Genomic DNA, 25104 nt, shown 5'->3' on the forward strand with positions numbered 1-25104 from the left:
TGTGGGCCGGCGAAGGCTGACGGGCTCGGGTTCCCCTCGGGAGTAGCCTCTGCCACATCTCTGCCGACTCCTGGGTGGGGGCGGGGCTTGCGTGTTTTACTTCCGGAGCTCACAGCTACGACACCGGAAGCCGGAAGTGTGAATTTCGGCAGCGGGAGAAGGAAAAGGTGACCGCAGAACCCGGACTTTTCTCAGAGCGCCGGGGCCCGAGGAGTGCTCGCGGCTCGCTGTTCCTGCGCTTCTCACGTCGGACCGACTCTGCTGACAGGTGTGGTCGTCTTCTCGAAGACAGGGTACTTTCGGTGGGCGTTCCGCTGTCTCCGAGACTCCCCCGGACATCCAGGCTTCCCCTTCCTTTTGGGCCTGGCCCATTTCTGCTGCCTGCTTGTAGCGCACCGGCCGCGGCCGGCAGATGCAGGGGCCGGGTTACCTTGCTGGCGAGCGGGACTGTTTCCGCCCTCCGCCACCGCTGCGGAGTCTGACCACACCCCTGCTTCGTGGATGACTCTTCTAGTTCCGAGACATTTTCTGTTCATCAAACTTGACTGCATTGGAGGTTAAGTTCTTTAAAAAGGTTTCAAATATAGTTTGGCAGCTACGTGTCTTACTTCATGTGCCTCGCTTTGCAAAACGATTAATGTCTACCCGACCTCAAACCGTTTCTGTGACTTGGGGATGGATGAGCCATCCTGGCGTGTTCAAGGAATGGCAAGGAGGCCACTGTAGCTGGAGTAGAGTGTGTGAGGGGAGAATACTTGGAGAAGAAGCAATGAGGGACCAGACAGTTGAGGGCTTTGCAGGCCGTTTTAGGGACCTTGGCTTTTACACGGAGGGCAATGAGGAACTGGTAGGGAACAGAGTAGAGGAGGGACGTGATCAGAATGACCTGTTAGGCCAGTCTGCCCCTGTGGGGAGAACAAATTATAGGGGACAAGAGGTAGGAGCAGGGTGACCTTTTAGGAGGTTATCGCAGTAATCCAGATGAGAGATGGTGGTGCTTTGAACATTTTATTATGAAAAAGTCCGAAGATGTACAAAAGTAGAAAGAACAGAATAGTAAACCCCATGTACTCATCTCCCAGCTTTGACAGTTGTCAACTCATGGCTACTTTTGTTTAAAAATTGTTTTTACATTTATTTATTTTTGAGAGACAGAGACAGGGCACAAGTGGGGGAGGGGCAGAGAGAGAATGAGACACAGAATCGAAGCAGGCTCCAGGCTCTGAGCTGTCAGCACAGAGCCCGACGCGGGGCTCGAACTCACAAACCACGAGATCATGACCTGAGCTGAAGTTGGATGCTCATCCGACTGAGCCACCCAGGTACCCCAGGGCTACTTTTGTTTAATTTATGCTTCTCACACACATCTCTTGTTATTATTATTTTCAATAGTGGCTTTGGGACTTAATTCTCATACCACCCAATTCACCCATTTAAAGTGTACAGCTCCCTGGTTTTTAGTATATCCAGAGTTGTGCAACCATCACCACTATCACCACTTCCAGAACATTTTCGTGACTCCCAAAAAACCCTGCACCTCGTAAGCATCACCACTATCTCATTCCAGAACATTTTCATGACTCCAAAAAAACCCTGCGCCTCGTTAGCTATCGCCTTCATTACCCCCTATCTCTCAGCTCTTAAGCATCCACCAATCATTCTGTCTCTATGGGTTTGCGTGTTCTGGACATTTCCCATAAATGTAATCACACAATATGTCGTCTCTTGTGAGTTGCTTCTTTTAGTCTTATGTGTGTAAGACTGGTCCATTTTTTGGCATGAGAATGTGCTGGACTTTTACTCATCAGTTGATGGACTTTTGGGTCATTTTCACTCTTTGGCCATTGTGAGTAATGCTGCTGTGAGCATTTGCGTGTGTACATGTGTTTTTGTTTCTGCTGGGGAGATAGGTACCTAGGAGCAAATTCCAGACACTGTATAATTTCACTTCTAAGTATTTCAGTTTGCATCTCTAAGAAAGGATTAAAAAAACATAAACAAAATAGGACTATCACACCTAAAATAGTATTAATTGCTCACTGTCATCAAATAGATTCTGGGATACGTTTTGACAGGATTTCCTGACGCGTTAGACGTGAGCCGAGAGACACAGGAGTCCAGAGGGACTCCAAGGTTTCTGTCCTGGTAGCTGGAGGATGGATTTGCCATCCACTGACAATAAGGAGGCCTGTGGGGGGGTGGGGACTGGCTTTTGGGGACTGTCAGGAGTGCAATTTTAAGGTTAGTTTTGAGAACACTACTAGATATCCAAGTGGAGATGCTGGGTTTGGGTGTCGTCAGCAAGAGGATGGGGGTTAAAACTGAGAGGCTGAATGAACTCTGTATTGGGGTGACCGATGTCAGAGAAGAGACCCCGGAACAGAGCTCTGAGGCACCACAACATGATAGGGTGGCTTGGTGAGGAGGATCCGGTGAAAGAGCCTGAGTAGGAGCAGCCAGCGAGGTAGGAGAACCAGGAGAGTGCGCTTTTCTGGAAGCTGAGGGAAGGACTGGTGGCTCATCACATCCTGTGGATGGATGGCTCAGTGGGGCGTTCAGGGGAGCATTATCAGTGTAATAGTTTATTCAGCGTTAAAGCCGTCCTCTCTGAGCGCAGGCCTGCTCCTGGAAGCTTGTGTTGGGATTGGCTTCCTCCTCCAGGTAGTCAGTCTTCTTGGGTGGAATTTATAAGGGCTCCAGGCTAGTGCTGCCCCACATTGCCGACCAGTCCACGGGGGAGTGCGCGCAGCTCAGCCTGCTCTCTTAGGCTGCGAGTCCAGCTCCCACTTTCAGATCCCTCAGTGCGCAGCAGACACTGGATGTCCCATTCTAGCCCTCAGCTCCAGGGAACACTCGTGTGGTTCTGAGCAGTGTCCTTGAAGCTCCCCTTACTCGGCAGATTAATTTCCTAGAGCTGCTGTCAGAGAGGACCACAAGCCGAGTGGCTAAGGTAACACATTTATCCCCTCCCAGCTCTGGAGGCCAGAACTCTGGAATTAAGGAGTCTGCAGGACCACGCTCCCCCCGCAGGCTCTAGGGGACGACCCGTCTTGCCTCTTCCAGGCATTCCTTGGCTCTTGGCCACATAACTCTCTGCCTTTGTTGTGACGTTGTCTTCTCTGTGTCTGTGTCTCTCCTTTTCCGTCTCTTATAAGGAGATTTGTCATTGGACTTAAGGCCACTCTAATCCAGGATGATCTCATCTCAAGATCCTTCACTTACTTACACCTGCAAAAAGCCCCTTTTCCAAATAAGGTCAGAACGTGGACATATCTTGCTGGGGGCCATCATTCAACCCACTACACTAGGTAAGGGGCCAAAACCCTTCACTCCTGCTCGGAGGTGTATGTAGCAGGTAGGATTCACAGCACACTGATACCTCCCTACAAAAATAATTCTCTCCCTAATTTCCACTCTCTGGGGAATTTTTTTTAAGTTTATTTATTTTGAGAGAGAGAGAGAGAGAACGTGCGTGCGCAGGAGGGGGCAGAGAGAGAGAGGGGGAGAGACTCCTAGGCAGGCTCCATGCTGTAAACATGGAGCCTGACAAGAGGCTCAAACTATTGAACCTCGATATCATGACCCGAGGTGAAATCAAGAGTCTGACGCTCAACTGAGCCACCCAGGCACCCCTAAATTCTTAATTTCAGTTTACGGCCTGGAGATAGGTGCCAGACAGAGTTTATAACAAGTGCTGAGCCATACATAGCCTTTCTAATCCCACATATGGGCCTGCACCTCCCTTTGGAACGAAAGTATATCCCCCGTTTAGACTGAAAAGCCCATTTTAGCATCCTATTATACTTGACACAGTGCCTGGCATTCTGCTTAAAGTGTGGCCCTGGAACTCCTGCACAGACTGCACTCCCTGTCCTTCAAGGTAAGAGAATTCGGCGAGGGTCTCATGTGACACCTCTGCTGCCTTGCTCTTCCAGACCCTGACTTGTTGGATGAGCAGGCCCCCCTGGAAGAGTCAGCTGTGTGAGATGGTGCAGCCCAGCGGCGGCCCGGCAGGGGACCAGGACGTGCTGGGTGAAGAGTCTTCTCTGGGGAAGCCAGCTATGCCCCACCTACCTTCTGAGCAGGGCACTCCTGAGACCTTCCAACGCTGTGTGGAGGAGAATCAAGAGCTCCGAGGTGAGGAAGATAGCAGGTGTGCAGAGTAAAACGTCAGAGGTCCCAGCCCTGTTGGTGGGGGAGGCTTACTCCCCTCACTGGTGCCTCTGTTTTTACCGGGTCTGGGGTGGGAGTACACCTGAGAGCCAGCTAGTGATTCAAACTCAGCCACCCTCCTTTTTGTTTGAGGAGGGAATCCCCTGGAAATGGACTCTGATGTATAGATTAATGTGCAGGAGGTTTATTTAGAGTGCGCCTACACAGGACCAGTCCTGGGGAAGGGAAGGGAAGGACAGGGAAGAAGCAGGGGTGGGCACGGGGAGAAGCTGGACAGCCAGTGCAGGCCGACCCTACCGGGAGCTCTGGAGCCGGAGCCACCGTTCTGAGTTGCCCCGTTTGGGCCAAGGGGCCAGACTTTTCTGCCTCCTCCCGATCCATCATGAAGCACCGGCTATCCTGGGAGTAGCCGGGAGGCTCCCAGGAAGGGGGCGTGGCCTGTTCCGGGAAGGGCCTGCGGGCAGCTTTGGGAGGGGGCGCGGCCTGCCTTGGGAAGGGCCTGGGGGCTGTTTTGGGAAGGGGGCGTGGCCTGCCCTGGGAAGGGCCTGAGGGCTGCTTTGGGAAGGGGGCGTGGCCTGCCCTGGGAAGGGCCTGAGGGCTGCTTTGGGAAAGGGGATTTCTGGTTCAGCTTGTGCGGGGCGTGACCACAGGCCGGGCGGTGGCTCCTGGAACCTGGAACCAGTTCCTGTCTGTCTTCGTCACCGTCCCCACCCGCTCACCTGCCGCGTCCTCACTGGTATTGTGCGGCAGCTTCTCCTGGTCCCAGGGGCCTGCACCTTGCCTCTCAGGCAGGGTGGCCGCCCTTGGGAAGGGGCACATTTCTGCCTGGCGTGTGACGGTACCCTACCCCTGCTCCCCACCTTGTAATCACGCTTAGACGTCTAGGGGCTGTCCTGGTCACTGCATAGTATCGAGCAGCATCCCTAGCATCTAACCCTAGATGCCAATAGCACTCCTCCAGTTATCACAACAAACAGTGTCCTTAATGTTGTCAAATGCCTTGCTATGTTGGGGTCACATAGAGCTGGTGGCCAGGTTGGGGGCAGGGAGACAGCTCACCTTCCACAGCTACACGTGTGGCCTCTGCTGGTCCCCAGCAGGGTGCTCTGGCAAGATGAACTTGGGGTGACAGTTTGTCAGGCTGGGTGTAGAGGGATTATGGCACCACCAGCTCCCCACCCAGGGAGCTCAGGCTTTAGTAGCAGGTAGAGACCTTGAAGCTGCATGAATTGCTTCTGTGCATCTGACCCACGGTCGTTCAGTGTGTTGGCTCCACACAGCATCGGCTCTGCACATTCCTGTTAAATGGGTGCTCTGTGTCAGGTCCTGGGTCAAACCGCCAGGGCCCTGAAGGTGTCTGCTCCCCAACAATGCCCATGATTGTGTCTAAGGAGGAGGGGGCAGGGAGAGGACACAGACTTCTCTTGGAATGTGTATGTGTGTGGGGGAAAATGTCATGGAAGAAATTGCATTAAGCTAGTGTAGGAGTGCATTTATGTGACATGTGCAAGAGGGGTGAATCCAGAAAGAGGAACAGATAAGTGGATGCCAGAGGCTGGGGGCCAGGGGAAGTGACTGCCAGTGGGTATGGGCTTTTTGGGGGTGGTGGTGGAAATGTTCTGGAGGTAGCTAGAGGTGATGGGTGCATAGCTTTGTGAATATGTGAAAGCCACTCAATTACTGTATACTTTAAAATAGTTAAAATGATTAATTTGATGTTACATGAATTTTACCTCAGTAGAAAAAGAAGTCGCATATGAGTTGAGCCTTAGGTGGGGAACCGAGCAGGATTACAACAGGTGGAGTTGGGCGAGTGAAGCTGGAAGCCCTGCAGGGGAGAAGTCACACGGGGACGGGAGAGTGCAGAAGGTGACTCTGGAGCCGGGCTCCAAAGCCACTGTAGTTTGAGTGAAAGAATGTTCCGTCAGGAGGCGCTAGTTAGCCGGTCAAGGGTTTTGACCAGAGGGTGATGTGAAGCTATTGCCTGTTCCTATCTTATACGGTTCTGTAGTTGCTAGAACCTTCACGCGTCACTGATCCCGTTTTGTCAACCCTCGATGGTCCTCTGCTGCCTGGGGCGTCCTTGGGTGTGTGGCTCTCCATTCCTCAGCCTCTGCTGACTGTCTGGCCTTTGCACACCCTCATCCTTTGGCCTGGTGAGAGGGGTACTGGCTGTCTCCTGTGTGTTTATTGTGCCCTGGGCACTTTGCTTTTTCATTTAACCCTCCGCGTCCTATGAGGTGGGTGCGATTATCCCTGTTGAACAGGCACACGAGGACGGTAAAGCTCAGGGAGGCCACCCGCAAACCTGGCGCTCCCAGGCCGCAGCCAGTGATGGCACAGGGAGTTTCCCCTGGTGGCCTTCCCGGAGTCTGCAGGCAGGGTAGGATTTAAGACAGTGACTGAGCGCCCCAGGGCAGGCAGGCGTGCCTCTGACCCGGCCACAGTACAGATGGCCAGAATGAGTTCGAGTCACTTACAAAGAGAGTGCCATCTGGCACACACTTTTGAGTGAAGCTGATGTGTTTGGAGAAATTTAGGTGCTGGCCGTCGGCGTAATTGATGCTGAAAGTGTTAACGTAAAATAAAAGGAACCATCTCAAAGCCATGTTTGTGTAAGAGGCCGCATGTGGGGAGGGTGCCGTGACGGGCCCAGGTAGGGGCTGGCGGGGCGCCCACCGGGTCTCACCTCTCTGCTGTCTCCTCTGCCGCCAGATGCCATCCGGCAGAGCAACCAGATGCTTCGGGAGCGCTGTGAGGAGCTGCAGCGTTTCCAAGGCAGCCAGAGGAAGGAGAAGGAGTTCCTCATGCAGAAATTCCAGGAAGCCAGGAAACTGGTGGAGAGACTGAGCCTGGAGAAGCTCGACCTGAGGAGGCAGAGGGAGCAGGCCCTTCAGGAGGTGGAACATCTGAAGAGATGCCAGAAGGTAGTCAGAGGGGCAGGGTGGGTTCTTCCCCAGAGCCAGCCGGCCGGCCGGGGCTGCTGGCCACCTGTGACACCAGCCGCCTGCATTCTGCAAACCGCAGGGACGCCGGCATTCCCAGAGGGCAGCTGGGGTCAGGGGTCCCTGAGAGCACCATTGGGCTCGGTGCTGCACTAGGAGGGCCACGGAACTCAGCAGAGCCGTCCTACTCGTGGTTATGGCCGTTACAGTGGCTGCTTACAGTGAGAGGATACAGGGGGGAGTCAGCAAGGACCAAAGGGGTGTAGGGCGGGGTCCGGGACAGACCGGGGGTGGGCTTCCGGGTCCCTGGCCAGGGGGGTCGTGGGGCAGTGCGGCCCATCCCGCGGTGACGCGCGACGACGCGCGCAGGATGCCGCCGCCGGGGAAGCTTCCCTGAGCGCCGGCGTCCGGGGACTTCAGTGGGGGTCGGTCCTGTGGGCCCGGGGCTCCTGCGTGGCTGACCTCAGATCCTCAGTCTCTGCCCCCAAGACGTGAAGCCGGGGCCCCACCAGGAATCACGCTGTCGGCGCAGACGGCCTGGCAGGGCCCTCAGGGAAGTGTGCCGGGTTCCTGGGGCCGCCATAACAAAGGGCCACAGACTGGGTGGCTCTAAGAAACAAATGTACTGCCTCCCGGTCCTGGAGGCCAGAAGTGCAAGAGCAAGGTCTGGGCAGGACGGGTGCCTCCCGGGGGCCGCGAGGGAGAACCTGGGCCAGGCTGCTTTCCCCACCTTGGCTTATGGCTGTGATGGTTGGCCTCCCGTGGCCTGTGGACACAGCGCTCCACCTCTGTCTCCGTGGTCACCTCGCCTTCTCCCCATGTCAGTGTGTCTCTCCTCCCCCTCTTATGAAAACACCAGGGTCAGAGAGAAATACAGCTGGACGGTAGTTACAGTGGTGAGAATGGGTTTTATTTGGTAATTACTGACAGCAGGGGATGAGCTGAGCTCCACTGTGATTTGCAGAGGTGACTGGCGACATAAAGAGTGATGGGGATGGAGGGGGAGTGATCCGGGGCTCAAGTGAAAACTCACAAAGGGGCCATCGGTGTAGATACATGAGGCTAGCTGGCAGTTACGGAAGTTAGCATTCTATCCCGCACAGAGCCTGGGAATGGTTCTCAAGCCCTTGAGAAAGTGTCCCGGGTTGTGGGAGGTGCGCAGATGTTCCAAAGGGACAGAGGAAGGCTTCACATTAGGGAGACCTCTTAGTAAATGCTCTAAGTGAGGGGAGGTGGGGGCCTAGGTCTGGTGACGGCTAGAACAGGCAATTTTGGCAGCGCTGAGTTTTCTTAGATCGGCTCTGAGTGCAGGGCTTCGGATGGAGTCAAAGTCGTTTTGTGCTGACATCTTTTGTAGGTCTCAACAGTCATCGGGTCTCCCTCCCCCACCTCCTCCAGTACGGCTTCATCTTAACTTGATTGCATCTGCGAATCAGGTCCCATTCATAGGCTCTGCGGGTTAGGACGTGGACCTATCTTTTGGGGGCTGCCATTCAGCCCATTACAGCCTCGGACAGATGGACTCACTGCTCTTTACTAAGTGCCTTCAGGGCCTCTGTCCGTGCAGCCCCGGGAGCCCCCACCGGCCAGCCCCGGCTCCCGTGACGGGGTGCTGGTTTCCCGGCAGGGGCCAGGACCCCTGCGGTAGCCCTGTTTCTCTGCTGACAAGCCTGTCAGCTCTGAAAAACATTTTCTCTCCAAGTTGAAAATTCAGGTCGCCCCTGACTGAGCAGCCTCACCCAAGGTGGGCATCTCAGAGAAGCTCTTGTCCATTGAGCAGAGCAAAAACCTGGGCACAGCCCGAGTGCCCGTCACTGGAGAAGCCAGTAGAACAATACGTTGGAATTTTTTAACAGTTTTGCTGAGATAAAATTCACATGCCATAAAAGTCACCTTTTTGAAGTATAGAATCCAGTGGTATTTTTGGCATATTTGTAGACTTGTAGAACCATTGCCACTAGTTCCAAAACGATTTCCTCCTCCCCAGCCTCGCGCTCCCCTCCAGAAGAAACCCCACCCCCATTAGCAGTCACTCCCCACCCTCTCCCCAGCCCCTGGCACTCCCTGGTCTGCTTTCTGTCTGTGGGTGTGCCTGTGCCGGACCTCGCATGCCAGTGGGACCATCCAGCGTGTGCCCCTCACCTCTGGCTTCCTCCACTCTGCATGGTGTTTTTGAGGCTCATCCACGTTGCAGCGTGAGTGCGTGCGTGCTGTAGCTTTCATGCCGGGTGATATCCCGGCGTACGCGGATACCACGGTTTGTTTTCCCGTTCGTCAGTTCACGGACATTTGGCTCATTTCCACTCTTTAGCTGTTGTGAGTAATGCGGCTGTGTATTTATTTTTTATTTTAAGTTTTATCTCCTTAATCTCTGTATCCGACGTGGGGCTCCAACTCACGACCTCCCACTGAGCCAGCCAGGCGCCCCCGGTAATGCTGCCGTGAACATTTGGGGTGGACATGTGTTTCCATTATCGGGTACATACCTAGTGGCTCCCCCGTTAGTTTGAAGCAAGTTCTAGATGCTGTGTGCTTTCATCCGTGAATATTTCAGTATGCGTCTGTGAGAGAGGGCTTAGAAAAGACGTAACCACAATACCACTGTCCTGCCCGGAACAGTCAACGTTAATCGCTCAGTATCATCAAATAGATCCCGGGATATATTTTGACAGGGTTTCCTGATGCGTTGGATGTGAGCCGTGAGACACAGGAGTCCAGAGGGACTCCAAGGTTTCTGTGCTGGTAGCTGGAGGATGGATTTGCCATCCGCCGACAATAAGGAGGGCTGGGGGGGGAACTGGTTTTTGGGGGCCGTCAGGAGTGCAGATTAAGAGAGGTTCATCTTGGGGCGCCTGGGTGGCGCAGTCGGTTGGGCGTCCGACTTCGGCCAGGTCACGATCTCGCGGTCCGTGAGTTCGAGCCCCGCGTCGGGCTCTGGGCTGATGGCTCGGAGCCTGGAGCCTGTTTCCGATTCTGTGTCTCCCTCTCTCTCTGCCCCTCCCCCGTTCATGCTCTGTCTCTCTCTGTCCCAAAAATAAATAAAAAATGTTGAAAAAAAAAAAAAAGAGAGGTTCATCTTGAGAGCACTACTAGATACCCAAGTGGACATGTCGATGTGACAGGCCGGGTGGTGTGGGGAGTTTGCACTGTTCAATGGGGAGACCTTCACTGAGGTGTCTTCTAGTGAGGACCAGAACACAGTGAGGGGCTGGGCCGCATGGGTATCTGGGGAGAGCATGTTTTGTGGCGGGTGGCGGGGGAGCATGTGCAAGGGTCCTGAGGCAGGGGCGTGCCTGTCATTTTCAGGGACCATCCGAGAGGCAAACATGGCTGAGGCTGTGTGGAAGTGGCCGAGGAGTGGGTGGGAGAGTCACGGTAGGGGCTGGTTTTGTGGGCTTTGTGGGGCCAATGGAAGGATTTGGGCTTTGACCCGAGTGTGACAGGGACTGTGGGGGCTTCTGTGCTAGTGTGAGACATTATTTGGTTTCATGTAGATTGTAGAGTGTAGGGGGGACTGTTATGGGTCGAATTGTGTCCCCCCAAAGCAAATGTCCACATCCTGCACTCTTTACGTCAGAATGCGATACTATTTGGAAATAGGGTCTTTGCAGAAGTAGTAAAGTTAGAGGTGCCTGGGTGGCTCAGGCTGTCAAGTGTCCGACTGATTTCAGCTTAGGTCATGACCTCACCGTTTGTGGGATCGAGCCCCACGTCGGGCTCTGTGCTGACAGCAAGGAACCAGCTTGGGAGTCTCTGTTTCCCACTAACTGCCCCTACCCTGCTTGCACATACACGTTCTCTCTCTCTCTCTCAAAATAAATAAATTAAAAAAAAAAGGGGGGGGGGCACCTGGATGGCTCAGTCAGATGAGCATCCGAGTTCAGCTCAGGTCATGATCTTGCGGTTCGTGAGTTCGAGCCCCGTGTCGGGCTGTGTGCTGACAGCTCGGAGCCTGGAGCCTGCTTCAGATTCCGTGTCTCCCTCTCTCTGCCCCTCCCCTGCTCATGTTCTGACTCACTCTGTCTCTCAAAAATAAAAGTTAAAAAAAGTTTTCGTAAAAAAGAGAAATAATAGTTAGGATGTGGTCATGCTGGATCAGGATGGGTCTGTCCAAACACACACAGGGAAGATGGCCACGGGATGACAGAAGTAGAGATCAGGGCAAAGCATCTATGGGCCAAGGAGCGCTGGTGGCCTCTGAGGCCAGGACGGAGGCCCGGCGCAGATTTTCCTGCAGAGCCCCCAAAAGGCAGCGACCCTGCCCGCTCCTTGCTCTTGGACTTCTGGCCTCCAGAACTGGGAGGCAGTAAATTCCTGCTGTCGTAAGCCCCCTGCTTTGTGATTCTTTAGAGAAGACCCAGGAGACTGACTCCTACAGGTGCGGGAGCGGAGGAGGAGGCCAGGTGGACGCCATCGCAGCCCCTGGCGAGGGCCTTGAGTGGGGTGGGCGCTAGCCGATGGGGTCTGCTGATGGGCACAGATATGGACCCGTGGGGCAGGTGGTTGGACAGCCGGGCCGGGCTCATGGGAGGAGTCTGTCCTGTTAGCCTGCAGGGGGACAGCAGGCCTGCAGACTAGCCCCAGGTATGTATATGCAGAAAGCCGGGGGTTTGGGCCACAGTCCCTGTGGAAAAGGGAAGGAGCATTGGTGTGGTGCCCGCGCAGGAGCCCAGGGCGGGGGTACAGAGGACAGGAGTGGCATTTGCTATGGAGGGTTCGGGATGCAGAGGACCGAGGCCAACCCTGGGCTTGAGCGGCTTGAGGTTGCAGGGGACCTGGTGTGGACAGTTGGATGAGGGAGGATGGGCCTCAGGGCGTATGAACGGCTCTTGAGTTTTGTCACTGGCGTAGGTCTTCTGGAAACAAATCGGTCCGTCTCAGCACTCCTTCTGGCGTCCTCAGCCTGTGGGTCGAGCGTGTATTTTGACGCTGTCTTCAGGTCTCCCCTCCGTTGGCGGCGAGTCTCAGAGGCTGAGAGATTCCCACTTGGCTCTGTCCTCGCAGCCTGCTCGCCAGCCTCATGAAACTCGAGGCAGCTCCATGCTACCGTCCGTGGGGATGAGGAGGGGCTTGGGGGTGTGGGGTCCCAGGACACTTGCCTTGTTGGGGTTGGGAAGCTTCTGGAGGTGAGAGGCCAGATGAGTGGTGGCACTGGGGGCAGGAGAGAAGCCCTTAGGTGATGTCTCAGTGCCTGCAGGCTGCCCTGCAGCTCAGGGGTGCCGGGGGTGGGCAGCTGGCAAGAAAGCATCACTAATGGGAAGTGGCTTTTTTTCACACAGCAGTTGGCTGAGGACAAGGCGTCAGTGAAAGCCCAGGTGACGTCCTTGCTGGGGGAGCTCCAAGAGAGCCAGAGTCGCTTGGAGGCCGCCATCAAAGAGCGGCAGGCTTTGGAGGGCAGGTGAGTGGGAAGGGAGAGCCCGCCAGGGGCTGCTGTCACCGTGCCTGAGAAGAGTGAGGCACCTTCGGGGCCTCTGGGGGAGTTCCTCTGGGAGAGAATCGACTGGAAAATGTGGAGTGTGAGCACACAGGGGCTTGGAGAATCTGGAGCCCAGCGGTGCTTCTGGGCTCCCTGACCTTTTGCTGGAGCTTGGATCATTTCCCTAGGGAGCATTTTGGGGGGACCCTAGGAGCACACCCGTGATCCACAGTTATCCTCTAGAAGTACTCCGTGCTCTCACAGCTGAGGTTATTACAGGGAGAGGGCACACAGCAGGACCCGTGATGACAGAAGACACAGGTCGGGGTGAAGGACTCCACGCCTTGGGCTCCCTCCCCCCCTTCTGTGGGGGGCCGGCTGAGTGCTCTCCCTTCTCCAGCAGTGACAGATACGTCCCTGGAGACCAAGGGAACCCACTTAAGACTCAACAGCAGAGGTTTTATTGGACGCTGGTCACATGGGCCCCCTCTGCCGGGCACACAGCAAACTCCCTGCCCCCCAGCAAAGCAGGTGCTATGAATAAACCAGCCAGTCGTGCGAACAGTCCAGGCGCAGGGACCACCCTTGTCAGTAGGCAAAGTGTCATGTCGTTTCAGGGACCCGCACCAGCCCATTGCCCGGGTGCCACCAGAGGGCTGACTTGGCAAGTGGCTCTGCTAATGTGAGTGGCCTGCCGGTTGCTCTTTTCTGCAGAGGGCTTCCTGTAGTGGGGTCATTGGGTCAGAGGGCACAGGTGTCCCCCCCCCCCCACCACTGCACTCTCATGCCACCCAGGTGCTGCCGTCCAGAAAGAAAGATGGGTCCCCCTGACAGCGGGTCCAGCTCTCCCGGTGCAGGAGGTGATTGGGGTGCCCTGGGCGGTGGCAAAGACGCCTTCCTGAAGGCGCTGAGGGGAGCGGACCCGAGTTTTCCAGTATCAGAGCGAGGTGAGAGACCACGTGAACGTGCTTCCATCCAGAAAGCCGACCGTGAGTGAGGAAAGGCATCAGAAGGCCGAGCTTGGTGGCCTCTGGCTCGTCACGTTCTCGTATTTTCCCCAATGGACTCTTCTGTACGTCTAGCTTTCTAAAATCACGTGTATCACCTTTAGGAGAATTTGGTGTCTTTTCTGCCTGTCTTTTTCTGTGTACATAAAAGAAACAGCTAGAGGCAACTTTGGTCAGTTAACGACCCCGCACGAATGTTTACTTCAGCAATTCTGGGCTGTTGAGCAACGTCCTTTCGTGTCCCTCCTGATGCGGTCTGGCACTCAAATGCTGAGCTGGACAGCGTGGACACGGCCTCGCTCGCACCTAGGGTTTCCCACGTGGCCATTTTAAGAGCTGCAGACTTCATACACTTCTGTGCCCTGGGCAGGACAGATCACAGAGGGCAGTGTGCTCCATGCATTTGGACAGTGGCAGCAGTGACTGTCCCCGGTGGCCTCTCCCACCCAGAAGGAGCCACCGTCGCCTCCACAGACAGGACCACGTGAGGCCTTGGGCCAGCAGGATGACATGGCTGGAGCCTGGGCCTGCACATCTAGGGAGCAGTGTGCAAATGGGAGACTGGGGGCTGTGGGGTGATGTGGCTGCGAGGACGGGGGCGTGGGGTCCAGGTGAGAAGAGGCAAGCCGGGCAGGGGCGCGGCTCCACTCCAGGTGTGTGCGCTGGGGGCTCCGGCTGAGCCGTTGCGGCGGGTCAGCTGCCTCCTCATCGCTTCTAGAACACCGAGTGGGAGGGAGAGAGCCACTCCCCTAAGCCGGCCCTGTGCGGTTGCCCCGTCTCTGGTGACGGTGCTTCCACGCTGACGCGGACAGCCTCCCCCTTTTCTCGCCCAGAACCGGTTCTGCATCGACAGGACGTTGTTAGCGCGCCCGCGGGCCGCAGGGCTTCTCGGCCCGGCCGGGGCCCCGCCGTGACCTCCCCCTTCCCCTGTGCCAGGGCCCGGGCTGCCAGCGAGCAGGCCCGGCAGCTGGAGAGCGAGCGGGAGGCCCTGCAGCAGCAGCACAGCGTGCAGGTGGACCAGCTGCGCATGCAGAGCCAGAGCGTGGAGGCCGCGCTGCGCATGGAGCGCCAGGCCGCCTCGGAGGAGAAGTGAGTGGCGCCCCGCCCCCTGGACCGACAGGGGGAGGGCCGTCAGCGGCTCTCTCCCTGGCGAGGAGCCCTTCGAGGGCCTGTCCCCCAGCGCCGTCACACCCAGCCGGCCCACCCTCGGTCCCACGACGTCTGCTCCGCGGCCCACGTGCACACGGCGCCGTTTGGCCCACGTGTCGGCAGCATCGGGCCCGGGACTCCGGGAGGCTTTCTTGGCGTGCCTCTGAGTCTCCTTGCACCCAGGCCGGTCCTCCCGCCTTTCTGTGTTTTTCGGGACGCTGACTCTTTCGAAGAGCGCAGGCGGTTCCACGGTGTTGCAGACGTTCTTTCTCTTATTTTTAAAAATGTTAGCTTTAAGAAAAAAGGATGCTGGGCATTTAGTGAAGCCTGCCTCAGAGCTGACGGCCTTCCAGGCCCGGAGGCACCCTGGCCACCCCCTTTCTGGTGTGTGGACGTGGCAAGAAGGACGAGGGTGGAGTGGGAGGCACAGAAGCCTGTGGCTGAGCCAGGACGAGGTGTTTCTCCAGCAAAAGCTCCTTTTCCTTAGGCGGAAGCTGGCACAGCTACAGGTGGCCTATCACCAGCTCTTCCAGGAGTACGACAGCCACGTCAAGAGCAGCGTGGTGAGCAGCGAGCGGAACCGAGTGAGTACGGGGGGAGACGTCCCTGGGACTGTCTAGGACTCCGCCTTGCTTCCTCTCCCTGTGGCCTAGACTCGGGGCCTAGTTCCCCAAATTTAGGGACATTGGAACTCAAGGCCCTATGTGAAGAGTTGACAGAATTGGCTTTCAGGAGGGATACCGGACTTGTCCTAGAGCTTTGTCAAGCTCGCGGTGTGACAGCCCAGGGCAGGACATGGGGAGACGGCGATCTGTGTGCCGTGCTGTTTGCTGCCTATGGGTGACTGGGCTGGGCCTCTGGATGCTCTCTCCGTGGGCCGGGAACTTGCCTGTCTCCATGGCCAGTCGTTCCTGCCAGCCATCACCAGCTCGGCTCCTGGCTCAGATTTCTGAGAGCCAAGGTGTAAGCCCTGGGAATGTTTCCATCCCCCTGTTGAAGGTGGCTGGGAGCCCTCTTCTGGTTTGTTCTCATCAGATCTGTACTGGGCGCAGTTTCTAGCGAGCACATTTTGCGAAGGATGTTGTCAGATGTGAACGTACCCAGGGGAGACTTATAAGGGTCAAGCCCGAAACCGACCCTGTGAAGAACGGTTGGTTACAAAGCTGTGGCCCCTTGGTCTCCAGAAGGAAGGCTTCGTGGTGTGTGTGGCTGCCCGCGTGTACGTACATGTGTGTGTTTGTAACGTGAGTGTGTGCGTGCGGGGGCGGGGGGCCTCTGTGAGGCACCAGCAGACCTTCGACCAGGGGGCAGGGTGGAAGGACTGATGGCTCTCGGCTTAGTGGTGGCATGTCGTGGAGCGTTCGTGCAGGAGACCTGCTCGGTGTGGAGGGGATGGCCTCAGGAGGGGGTCTGGCGGTGCCCCTTGAAGGGTTGGAGGAGGGCTGTGCAATTGGGGATTCTGGGAAGGGCACGTCACACCGGTTGACCTCACAGTTCCCCCTCCAGCCTCTTGCCTTTCCTGGGCCCTGCACGCACCGACATCTTGTGGTCGGCATCACTCTGGCACTGGCCGGCCTCAGTCTCTCGTTCCTCGTGGTTCTTGTCACCTGGAGTGGCTGCCGGCCCCTGCCCTGGGCCAGCTCGGGCTCCGGCAGCCCCCCCCCCTTGCCCATTTCTAGGGACTGCAGCTGGAGGACCTGAAGCAGCAGCTGCAACAGGCCGAGGAGGCCCTGGTGGCCAAGCAGGAAGTGATTGACAAGCTGAAGGAAGAGGCCGAGCAGCACAAGATAGTGATGGAGACCGTTCCGGTGCTAAAAGCCCAGGTGAGCGCGCTCCTCTGTGGCCTGCTGGCTCCGGGACCTCGCGTCCTTTTGCCGTGGCTTCTTGGAAGCCCTTCGCGCCCCTCGTGCCGTTCCTCGACCTGTCGGTGCACGTGCAGGTGACTTTCCCTTGTGCTGTGGGCTGTGGGAGGGCAGGAGCCAGCTCTGCCTGGTCCCCCAGCATGGAGTGTCCGGTGAATGGCCGACGGATGGCGGGTGTGCCCCTCTCTTGGCTTTGCCAGGCGGACATCTACAAGGCCGACTTCCAGGCCGAGAGGCAGGCCCGGGAGAAGCTGGCCGAGAAGAAGGAGATTCTGCAGGAGCAGCTGGCCCAGCTGCAGCGGGACTACAGCCGCCTGAAGGCCAGCTGCCAGGAGTCCGCCAGGTGGGCCCTCCCCCCCCCCCCCAGGACTGGGACCGGGTGCCCGTCTCTCGCAGTGAGCGGTGAGGCAGGGCTCGTGGCTTGGCTTGTCAGCCCCTCGCCTTCGGTCCGTCCCCTCTCCCCGCCCCCTCCTCCTGCCCCACCCTCCCTTCAGCCTCCTATGTAGGCCCTGGAGCTTTACTTGCACTCGTTGATCTGGCCGTTTTTTCTTTTCAAAGGATTGAAGATATGAGGAAGCGGCACGTGGAGGCCTCCCAGGCCCCCGCAGCCCCCGCCCCAGGTGAGTGAGCCGTCAGAGGGTGGGTGGAGAGGGAGGGTGCTAGCAAAAGCCCCTTACCACCTCCCCGGACTTACTCTGTGGAGCGCACTGCCCCCTGGGGGGGCCTAACGGGGAGGGGCCGGTGGTGGTGACTCCAGGAGTCACACCCAACAGTTCTGACAGGCCTCCGTACTTTCTGCGGCCTCCCCTCTTTCTCCAGCTCACCCCTCCTTCCACCTGGCCCTGCCCAACCAGAGGAGAAGCCCCCCCGAGGAGCCGCCTGACTTCTGTTGCCCCAAGTGCCAGTATCAGGCTCCCGATATGGACACCCTGCAGATACATGTCATGGAGTGCATCGAGTAGGGCCGCCTGCTGACGACTAGCACGGGGCCGCACGGTGCGTGCTGTCCTGCGCGCCCGGTCCTCGGTTACGGGCTGGCTGACACGGAGCGGGCCGCCTCTTTGAGCACCAAGGGCTAGCTCGAGGACCTCACGCTTCAGCTCCCCCATCTGCTGGCTTGCCTCATTTAGGGTACCTGCGACCCCAGTTAGGCCCGATGCTCTGCTGTTTTTGTTTGTTCTGTCTGCTTGAACTGCCTGCCTCTAGGGGCTCCGTCTTTTTCCACCTCCTCTGGGGAAGTTGAGAATCCAGGCCAGGGCTCTCAGAGAGAACTTCTTAAGCCGAGATGGGCAGAAGCCCTTCCCCGCGCCCCCCCCCCCCCCCCCCCGCAAGCTCCAGCACACCGTGGCGCCAGCGCTCTCGCGGGCTGTGTGCCATTCTGTTTGGAGGCTGCACCGTGCACGATCCAAGCAGTCCGCTGCTGACGAACATTTGGGTTGTGGCCGCTCTTTTATTGTCACCGAGAATGCTGCAGCGAACAGCCGTGTGCATCAGTTACGCGTATCTCTGGGGCAGATTGTTAGAGGCAGTGGCATTGAGCACGTGCACACGGGGTGGATGGTGTCAGGGTGCCGCCCCCACTTCCTCGTAGCCTTGCCCATCTGTCAGGCGTGGGGTCGTCTGTTAAGGGCGGGTTTGAGCATCTTTGTGGAGCTTGAAGGATCCTCTCCAGGTCTTCTGGGGGTAATGGCTCGTTTGTACTTTTTGCCTACTTTTCTACCGGTCATAAGCGGGATCAGCTCTCGAGTGTGATAGACATTGCGACGATCCTCTCTTACCCTGACTTTGTACCAGCGTGTCGTGGGTCTGAACTTCGTTATCTTTCATACTCACATCTCTCCACCTGTCCCGCACCGCTTTGGGTTTGCCATTGTGAGCAGCTCCCGGTCTGACGGGGAGCTGCTTCCCACGTGTACACTTTTCCTTTCCCTTTCCTTGCACCGCAGCGTGCTCTTGCCCTCCCCGGGCGCGTCGCTGCCCTGTGTGAGCAGTGGTGCTTGTGAAGGGAGGCCACTAGGCAGTGATTGGCAGATCGTGAACGCTGGAGCACTCCTTATCGTTGTTTTGTAAGATGCTGGATGTTTCCTTGGATGTCACAGGCACGGGTGTTAACCCTGCAGTTGTCAGGAAAGAATGTTGGAAGTGGAGGGAGAATGCCCTACGCTCCCCGGGCCCTCCTCTGTTCTCCCCTGGCTGGGGGCGGGCTGTTGCTGAAGACAAGCCTGGCCCAGGGCTTGGGTGGCGCTTGCGGGAGCAGGGGTGCCTTTTCCATTGCCCGAAGCCCAAGTGTCTAATTGCACGTGATTATACTTTGGGAAAATGTTAAAGGCCCGGACAGGCCCCCCCCCCCCAACTCTCAGCTGCTGCATTCGGTCCTGATCCTGCGATTTTTCTGTAAGAGCACTTTTAGTTTGCGGGGGGTGGGTACTAAATTCCCGTGGCCCCTGTGACAAGAGACCAATGTGGTGGCTTAAAACAACAGGAATTCATTCTTTTGTGGTTGTGGAAGTCAGAAGTCTGAAATGTGGGTGACAGTGACAGCAGGGGTGGGAAAATCAGTTTCAGGCCTATCTCCCAGCTTCTGGTGCTTGCCTCTGTGGTTACGTGGCCTCTTGTTTTTTCTGACCGTGTCATCTTTTCTGTCTCTTACAAGGACACCCGTCACTGGACGTAGGGCCCACCTACATCATATCCACGATGAGCTCACTTCGAGGTCGTTATCTTCATTACATCCACAGAGACTCTTTTTTCCAGATAAGGTCGTAATCACAAATTGTGGGGATTATGACATGCATCCATCTTTTGGGCCACCATTGAGCCCAGCACAGGGCTGTCTTCTACAGCGCACAGACTAGGACAAATGGAGTTGAAGCCAGATGTCTTCAGCGCTGGTGGCTCCGTTGGGGGGGGTTCCGTTCCCCGGGATGATGGTGGCTGCAGAGGCACGTGACTGGTTGGGTGTGGGGCAGGTCCTTGCAGGTGGGAATGTCGCTCTTTACGACATCGTGTGTCCAGCTGGACACTGCGCCAGGGCTGGCAGACACAGGCGGGGAGAGGAGGGGGAGGCTGTGGGACAGAGCCGAGGGAGCGGCCCGCACCCTCGGCCCCAGCTACCATCTGGGTAGGGACGGGCTTCCTGCTTTGTCGGGGTAGCGAACACAGGCATGGGGAGCCCCTCTCTGACCGGCCCTGTCTTCTGAAAGGAAGTTGAGAGGAAGAGGATGAGACCCGGCAGTAGTGAGAGGCAGACGTTCGCGTCCCGGGACCTTGCCTCGGTTTCTGGCAGCGTCACCCGCATGGCCATACGCCCGTATGGTCACTGTACGTTAGACCCCAAGGATTGAAAGCACACCATTCACTCAGGAGTGAGGGGCTTCTGCTTTCTTCTCTGGCTTTCCTGAGATTAGGCTTCTAGAATAAGTGGTTAGATCCCTCCTGTGAGGGAAGCGGCCTGCCTACCTAATTACCGTGCCCCTTGACCCCTCACAACCCTGGGTTCGGGAGACAAAGACCGAGCTAGAAGCGCATCCCGCCAAAACCCGTGTCCTTCCTTGTTGCTCACACTTGACTGTGTAGCTACGTGCTGGTCAGTGCTGAAGAGAAATCCAGGTGACCAATAAAATGAGCACAGTACGAAAGCGTTTCTCCTTCACTAGTAACTAAAACACACAGTCAAACTCGACAAAAAGTGATGTCAAACTGGCAACACGTGAAGACCTTGGGTGTCCTGCGGGCAAAGCGCACGGCCGGCCCCCTGCCGGGGCCTGGTTTGGCAGGCTGGAACCAGCACTTAGGAAGCAGCCTCAGCCCGCTCCACCGGAAGCGGAAGCGACAGCCGGGTACACACAGCGACTCTGGCATCGCAGGGGCGCTCGCCGTGCCATCCTTTGTAGCTGTGCTCGGGGACTGTGTTGTGAACATCTGGCCACGTGGAACACACTCTGTAGCACGTTGGTGTGAAAAAGCCAGTAGACAAGATTCTGTACAAAGTGTGACCCCAATAAAAAAGTAACCGCAGCTGGTGCACACCCGGCTACCGTTTGGATGGGTGTGGGTGGTAGGATGACCGGTAATGAAGTTTTCCTTTCTTTAAAAAAAAATTTTTTTTAATGTTTGTTTTTGACAGAGAGAGAGCGCGCGCGCGCGCGCGCGCGCATGAGTGGGGGAGGGGCAGAGAGAGAGAGGGAGACACAGAACGGGAAGCAGGCTCCAGGCTCTGAGCTGTCAGCACAGAGCCCGGCGCGGGGCTCGAACTCACAGACCACAAGATCATGACCTGAGCCGAAGTCGGATGCTCAACCGACTGAGCCACCCAGGTGCCCCTGAAGTTTTCCTTTTGTATTTAATGTGTCTTCTGAATGCCTATACTTTGCACGTAGTAAGTTGATACACAGAAAATGTATGTTACTGTAAAGTCCGCCTGGTGTTAGCACTGAGGTTTTGTCTGTGCTAGTGGCTGAGAAAAGGGCACACTCACGTGACTGCCAATGAATTGTCTAAGTGACTGATTTGATGCTCCTGGGGTGTATCTGCTGGGGCTGCCGGTCCAAGGCACGGCAGGCTGGGCAGCCCCAACAACAGAAACGTATTTTCTCCTGGTTCTGGAAGCCAGAAGCCCAAGATCCACGTGTTGGGAGGCTCAGTCCCTCCTGGGGGCTGTGAGGGAAGGACTGGTTCGAGGCCCGTCTCCTTGGCATGGTCTCCCCATGTGCGTGTCCGTGCGTGTCCATTTCCAAACGTCCCCTTTTTATAAGGACACGGTCCTCTTGGGTTGGGGCCTGCCCTCGTGACTTCCTGATAACTGTCCCGGCTGTAAAGACCATGTCTCCGAGTAAGGTCACATTCTGAGGTCCTAGGGGTTAGGATCGCCACATTTCTTCTTGTGGCGGGAGGACACATTTTAGCCCATAACACACGGGTAGCCCAGCCCCGTTTCATAGCAGGAGAGCGTGCGGCCCGGCCTGCAGCAGGAGCAGGAAGCCTTCCATTGACAGCTGACCATTGATACTGCACGAGGGTGACCGGGCTGGGCTGGCTTCCTTGGCTGAGGACTAGGCCCCGCAGCAGGATACCAGTAATCCAAACAGAGCTGATGGGTTCTCCCACGTTCTCTGCTGAGCCTCGGAGAGCAGCGGAGGAGGGGACGGTGTGCCAGAGGAGGCCGCCCTGGGCCCGGCGGCTGTGTGACGGTGGGTCCATGACTTCACCTTTCCGAGCCCCAGTCTCCACATCCATAACATGAGAACCTCAAGGCTTTGCCTTCCATTAGAGTAGCTGCTGAGAGCTGGCTGTAGTTTGCCTCCTTTGCCACAACAATGGATGGAGAAGAGAAGGAGGAAATCCCATAGGACCACAAGAGCTCCTCAGCATGGGCGTGTGGCCGCCTCATGGCTTCTCTGCCTTCCCCAATATTCCTTTCTTTCCTCCTCTTCTGAAGCCACTGTTAGTTTGTTCCACAAGGTATATCACCCAAGGATATATTTTCCTGTAGTAGGCTAATTATTCTTTGATGTAACAGCTGAGTAGTAAGTAGCTGAGCATTATGATTTTTTTTTAAAGTTACTTTGCATCTCTGGAGCTCTTGTTTATTTTTTTTTAATGTTTTATTTATTTTTGAGAGAGAGACAGAGACAGAGTACGAGCAGGGGAGGGGCAGAGAGGGAGGGAGGCAGAATCTACGAACCAGGCTCCAGGCTCTGAGCTGTCAGCACAGAGCCCGATGTGGGGCTTGAACCCGTGAACCGGGAGATCATGACCTGAAGTCGGACGCTTAACCGACTGAGCCACTCAGGCACCCCTGGAGCTCTGTCTTTTAAGTACTTTAAGTAGTAAATATTATGTTTATTAAATAGACATTATCAGGGTTCCACTCCCTTTCTTTTCTTTTTTTTTTCCCCCTTTTCCTCTTTCTTTCATTTATTGGAAGTTCTTATGGAGGAAGAGAACAAATTGCCCTACAGTTTTCCTCACTAGTAATCAGCCTTGGGTATCAAAGCAAGTAAATCCAAATAGCTCTAAGTGCAGTGGACTGAGATCAGAATCCACGATGAATTTAAGTGAAGGTTGTTCAAGATGCTCCTTTAAAACTAATTCTTGGGGCTCCCGGGTGTTTAGTCAGTTAAGTGTCTGACTCTTGACCTTGGCTCAGGTCATGATCTCAGAGTTTGTGCGTTCAAGCCCCTCAGGCTCTGCACTGATGGCATGGAACTTGCTTGGGATTCGGTCTCGCCTCTCTGCCCCTCACCTGCTTCTGTTCTCTCTCTTTTTCTCTCAAAATAAATAAATAAATTTACACCCTAATTCTTGGGGCACCTGGCTGGCTCAGCTGGTAGAGCACGTGACTCTTAATCTTGGGAGTGGTAGGTTTGAGCCCCACATTGGGTGTAGAGATTACTTAACAATAAACTCTTATTAAAAACCCTAATTCTTTTGTATCTATTATGGTGCCATTTAGGAATGATGTTTCCATTGATGTGGGAAGCAAAGACAGAAGGAATTGGCAGATAAAATTAAATTTCCTTATAACCTGCAGCCCATTGGCAAATACTTGAGGCAGGCAAAGTAAACCTTTCCTCCAGAACTCCCTACTGTCTTTTTTTAAAATACGAAATGTATTGTCAGGTTGGTTTCTACACAATACCCGTTGCTCATCCCAACAGGTGCCCTCAATACCCATCACCCACCCTCCCCTCTCCCCCACCCCCCATCAACCCTGTTTATTCTCAGTTTTTAAGAATCTCTTATGGTTTGCCTCCTTCCCTCTCTAACTTTTTTTTCCTTCCCCTCCCCCATGGTCTTCTGTTAAGTTTCTCAGGATCCACATAAGAGTGAAAACATTGGTATCTGTCTTTCTCTGTATGACTTATTTCACTTAGCATCACACTCTCCAGTTCCATCCAAGTTGCTACAAAAGGCCATATTTCATTCTTTCTCATTGCCAAGTAGTATTCCATTGTGTATGTAAACCACAACTTCTTTATCCATTCATCAGTTGATGCACATTTAGGCTCTTTCCATAATTTGGCTATTGTTGAGAGTGCTGCTATAAACATTGGGGTACAAGTGCCCCTATGCATCAGTACTCCTGTATCCCTTGGGGAAATTCCCAGCAGTGCTATTGCTGGGTCATAGGGTAGATCTATTTTTAATTTTGAGGAACCTCCACACTGTTTTCCAGAGCGGCTGTACCAGTTTGCATTCCCACCAACAGTGCAAGAGGGTTCCCTTTTCTCCACATCCTCGCCAGCATCTATAGTCTCCTGATTTGTTCATTTTGGCCACTCTGACCGGCGTGAGGTGGTATCTCAGTGTGGTTTTGATTTGTATTACCCTGATGAGAGGCGACGTTGAGCATCTTTTCATGTGCCTGTTGGCCATCTGGATGTCTTCTTTAGAGAAGTGTCTATTCATGTCTTCTGCCCATTTCTTCACTGGATTATTTGTTTTTCAGGTGTGGAGTTTGTGAGTTCTTTATAGATTTTGGATACTAGCCCTTTGCCAGATATGTCATTTGCAACTACTGTCTTAATGGTAATGCTTTGCTGGAGGGAAAATCAACCTAGTTTGACAATAGCTAGGCCTCTGGTATCCTTCTTTAGCATGTGAAAATCTCTTGGGAAACTTTCTCTTGACTTTACCTCCTCTGACTCCCAAGGATATAATCAGTCTCTCCTCAGGGTCCCAGGGCAGCTCTTCCTGCCCATGGCTCCTGTCCCCATATTTTAATGAAATCACCATTTTTGCATCAAAGATGTCTCAAGAATTCTTTCTTGGCCATTGGTCCTGAACCTCACGAACCCCAGCCATCACCCCAAACCTCATCATCCATGATCTAGGTTGTTCTTTTTTTTGAGAGATAGGGAGAGAAAGCAAGCAGGGCAGGAGCAGAGAGAGAGAGAGAGAGAGAGAGAGAGAGAGAGAGAGAATCCCAAGCAAGTTTCAAGAGAGAGAGAGAGAGAGAATCCCAAGCAGGTTTAAACGATGCCTGAGCAAAGCCTGATGTGGGGCCCGAACTCACAAACCACGAGGTCATGGCCTAGGCCGAAATCAAGAGTCAGATGCTTAACCAATTGAGCCACCCAGGTGCCCCTCCATGATCTATGTTGATTGAAAGATCAATTTTTACCAGTGACTACATTTTACAGCAGTAAATTTTTACTTGTGGGTTTAAAGATTCAACTAGGGGCCCCTGGGTGGCTCAGTCAATTAAGTGTCTGACTTGGGCTCAGGGTATGGTCTAAAGATTCATGAGTTGAAGCCCTGCATCAGGCTTGCTGCTGTCAGTGCAGAGCCTGCTTCAGACCCTCTGTCTCCCTCTCTCTGCCCTTTCCCCATGCGCGCGCTCTCTCTCTCTCTCTCAAAAATAATCATTTTTAAAAGATTCAGTCAACAAATGTATATTTAGCAAGGCACTATAGGGGACATGAAAACTATGACAGTCTGTGTTTCTGGATGACCAACGCTGTTTATTTTTATTTTTTACGAATTTTTCTTAATGTTTATTTTTGAGAGAGAGAGCGAGAGAGCAAGAGAGTAAGAGAGCACACAAGTGA

General features: G+C 55.1%; 1 protein-coding gene across 3 annotated transcripts; it reads left to right on the plus strand.

Annotated features, from left to right (window-relative positions):
- The first annotated feature begins 64 nt into the window (after nt 1-64).
- IKBKG (inhibitor of nuclear factor kappa B kinase regulatory subunit gamma) lies at nt 65-19273 on the plus strand. Of its 3 annotated transcripts, XM_049644511.1 has the most exons (11): nt 68-1322; nt 3936-4137; nt 6889-7100; nt 12398-12516; nt 14478-14630; nt 15178-15274; nt 16370-16513; nt 16753-16895; nt 17111-17172; nt 17372-17548; nt 19206-19273. In XM_049644511.1, the coding sequence occupies exons 2-10, from the start codon at nt 3951-3953 to the stop codon at nt 17512-17514; spliced, it is 1260 nt and encodes a 419-aa protein (XP_049500468.1). In that variant the 5' UTR covers nt 68-1322; nt 3936-3950; the 3' UTR covers nt 17515-17548; nt 19206-19273. The 3 variants fall into 3 exon arrangements, with proteins under 3 accessions (XP_049500469.1, XP_049500468.1, XP_049500467.1); XM_049644512.1 differs by lacking the exon at nt 19206-19273 and having other exon boundaries at nt 65-1322; nt 12401-12516; nt 17372-17882; XM_049644510.1 differs by lacking the exon at nt 19206-19273 and having other exon boundaries at nt 69-268; nt 17372-17882.
- The last annotated feature ends 5831 nt before the right edge of the window (nt 19274-25104 follow it).

Source organism: Panthera uncia, chromosome X (assembly GCF_023721935.1).
Source record: "Panthera uncia isolate 11264 chromosome X, Puncia_PCG_1.0, whole genome shotgun sequence".
Lineage (NCBI taxonomy): Eukaryota > Metazoa > Chordata > Mammalia > Carnivora > Felidae > Panthera > Panthera uncia.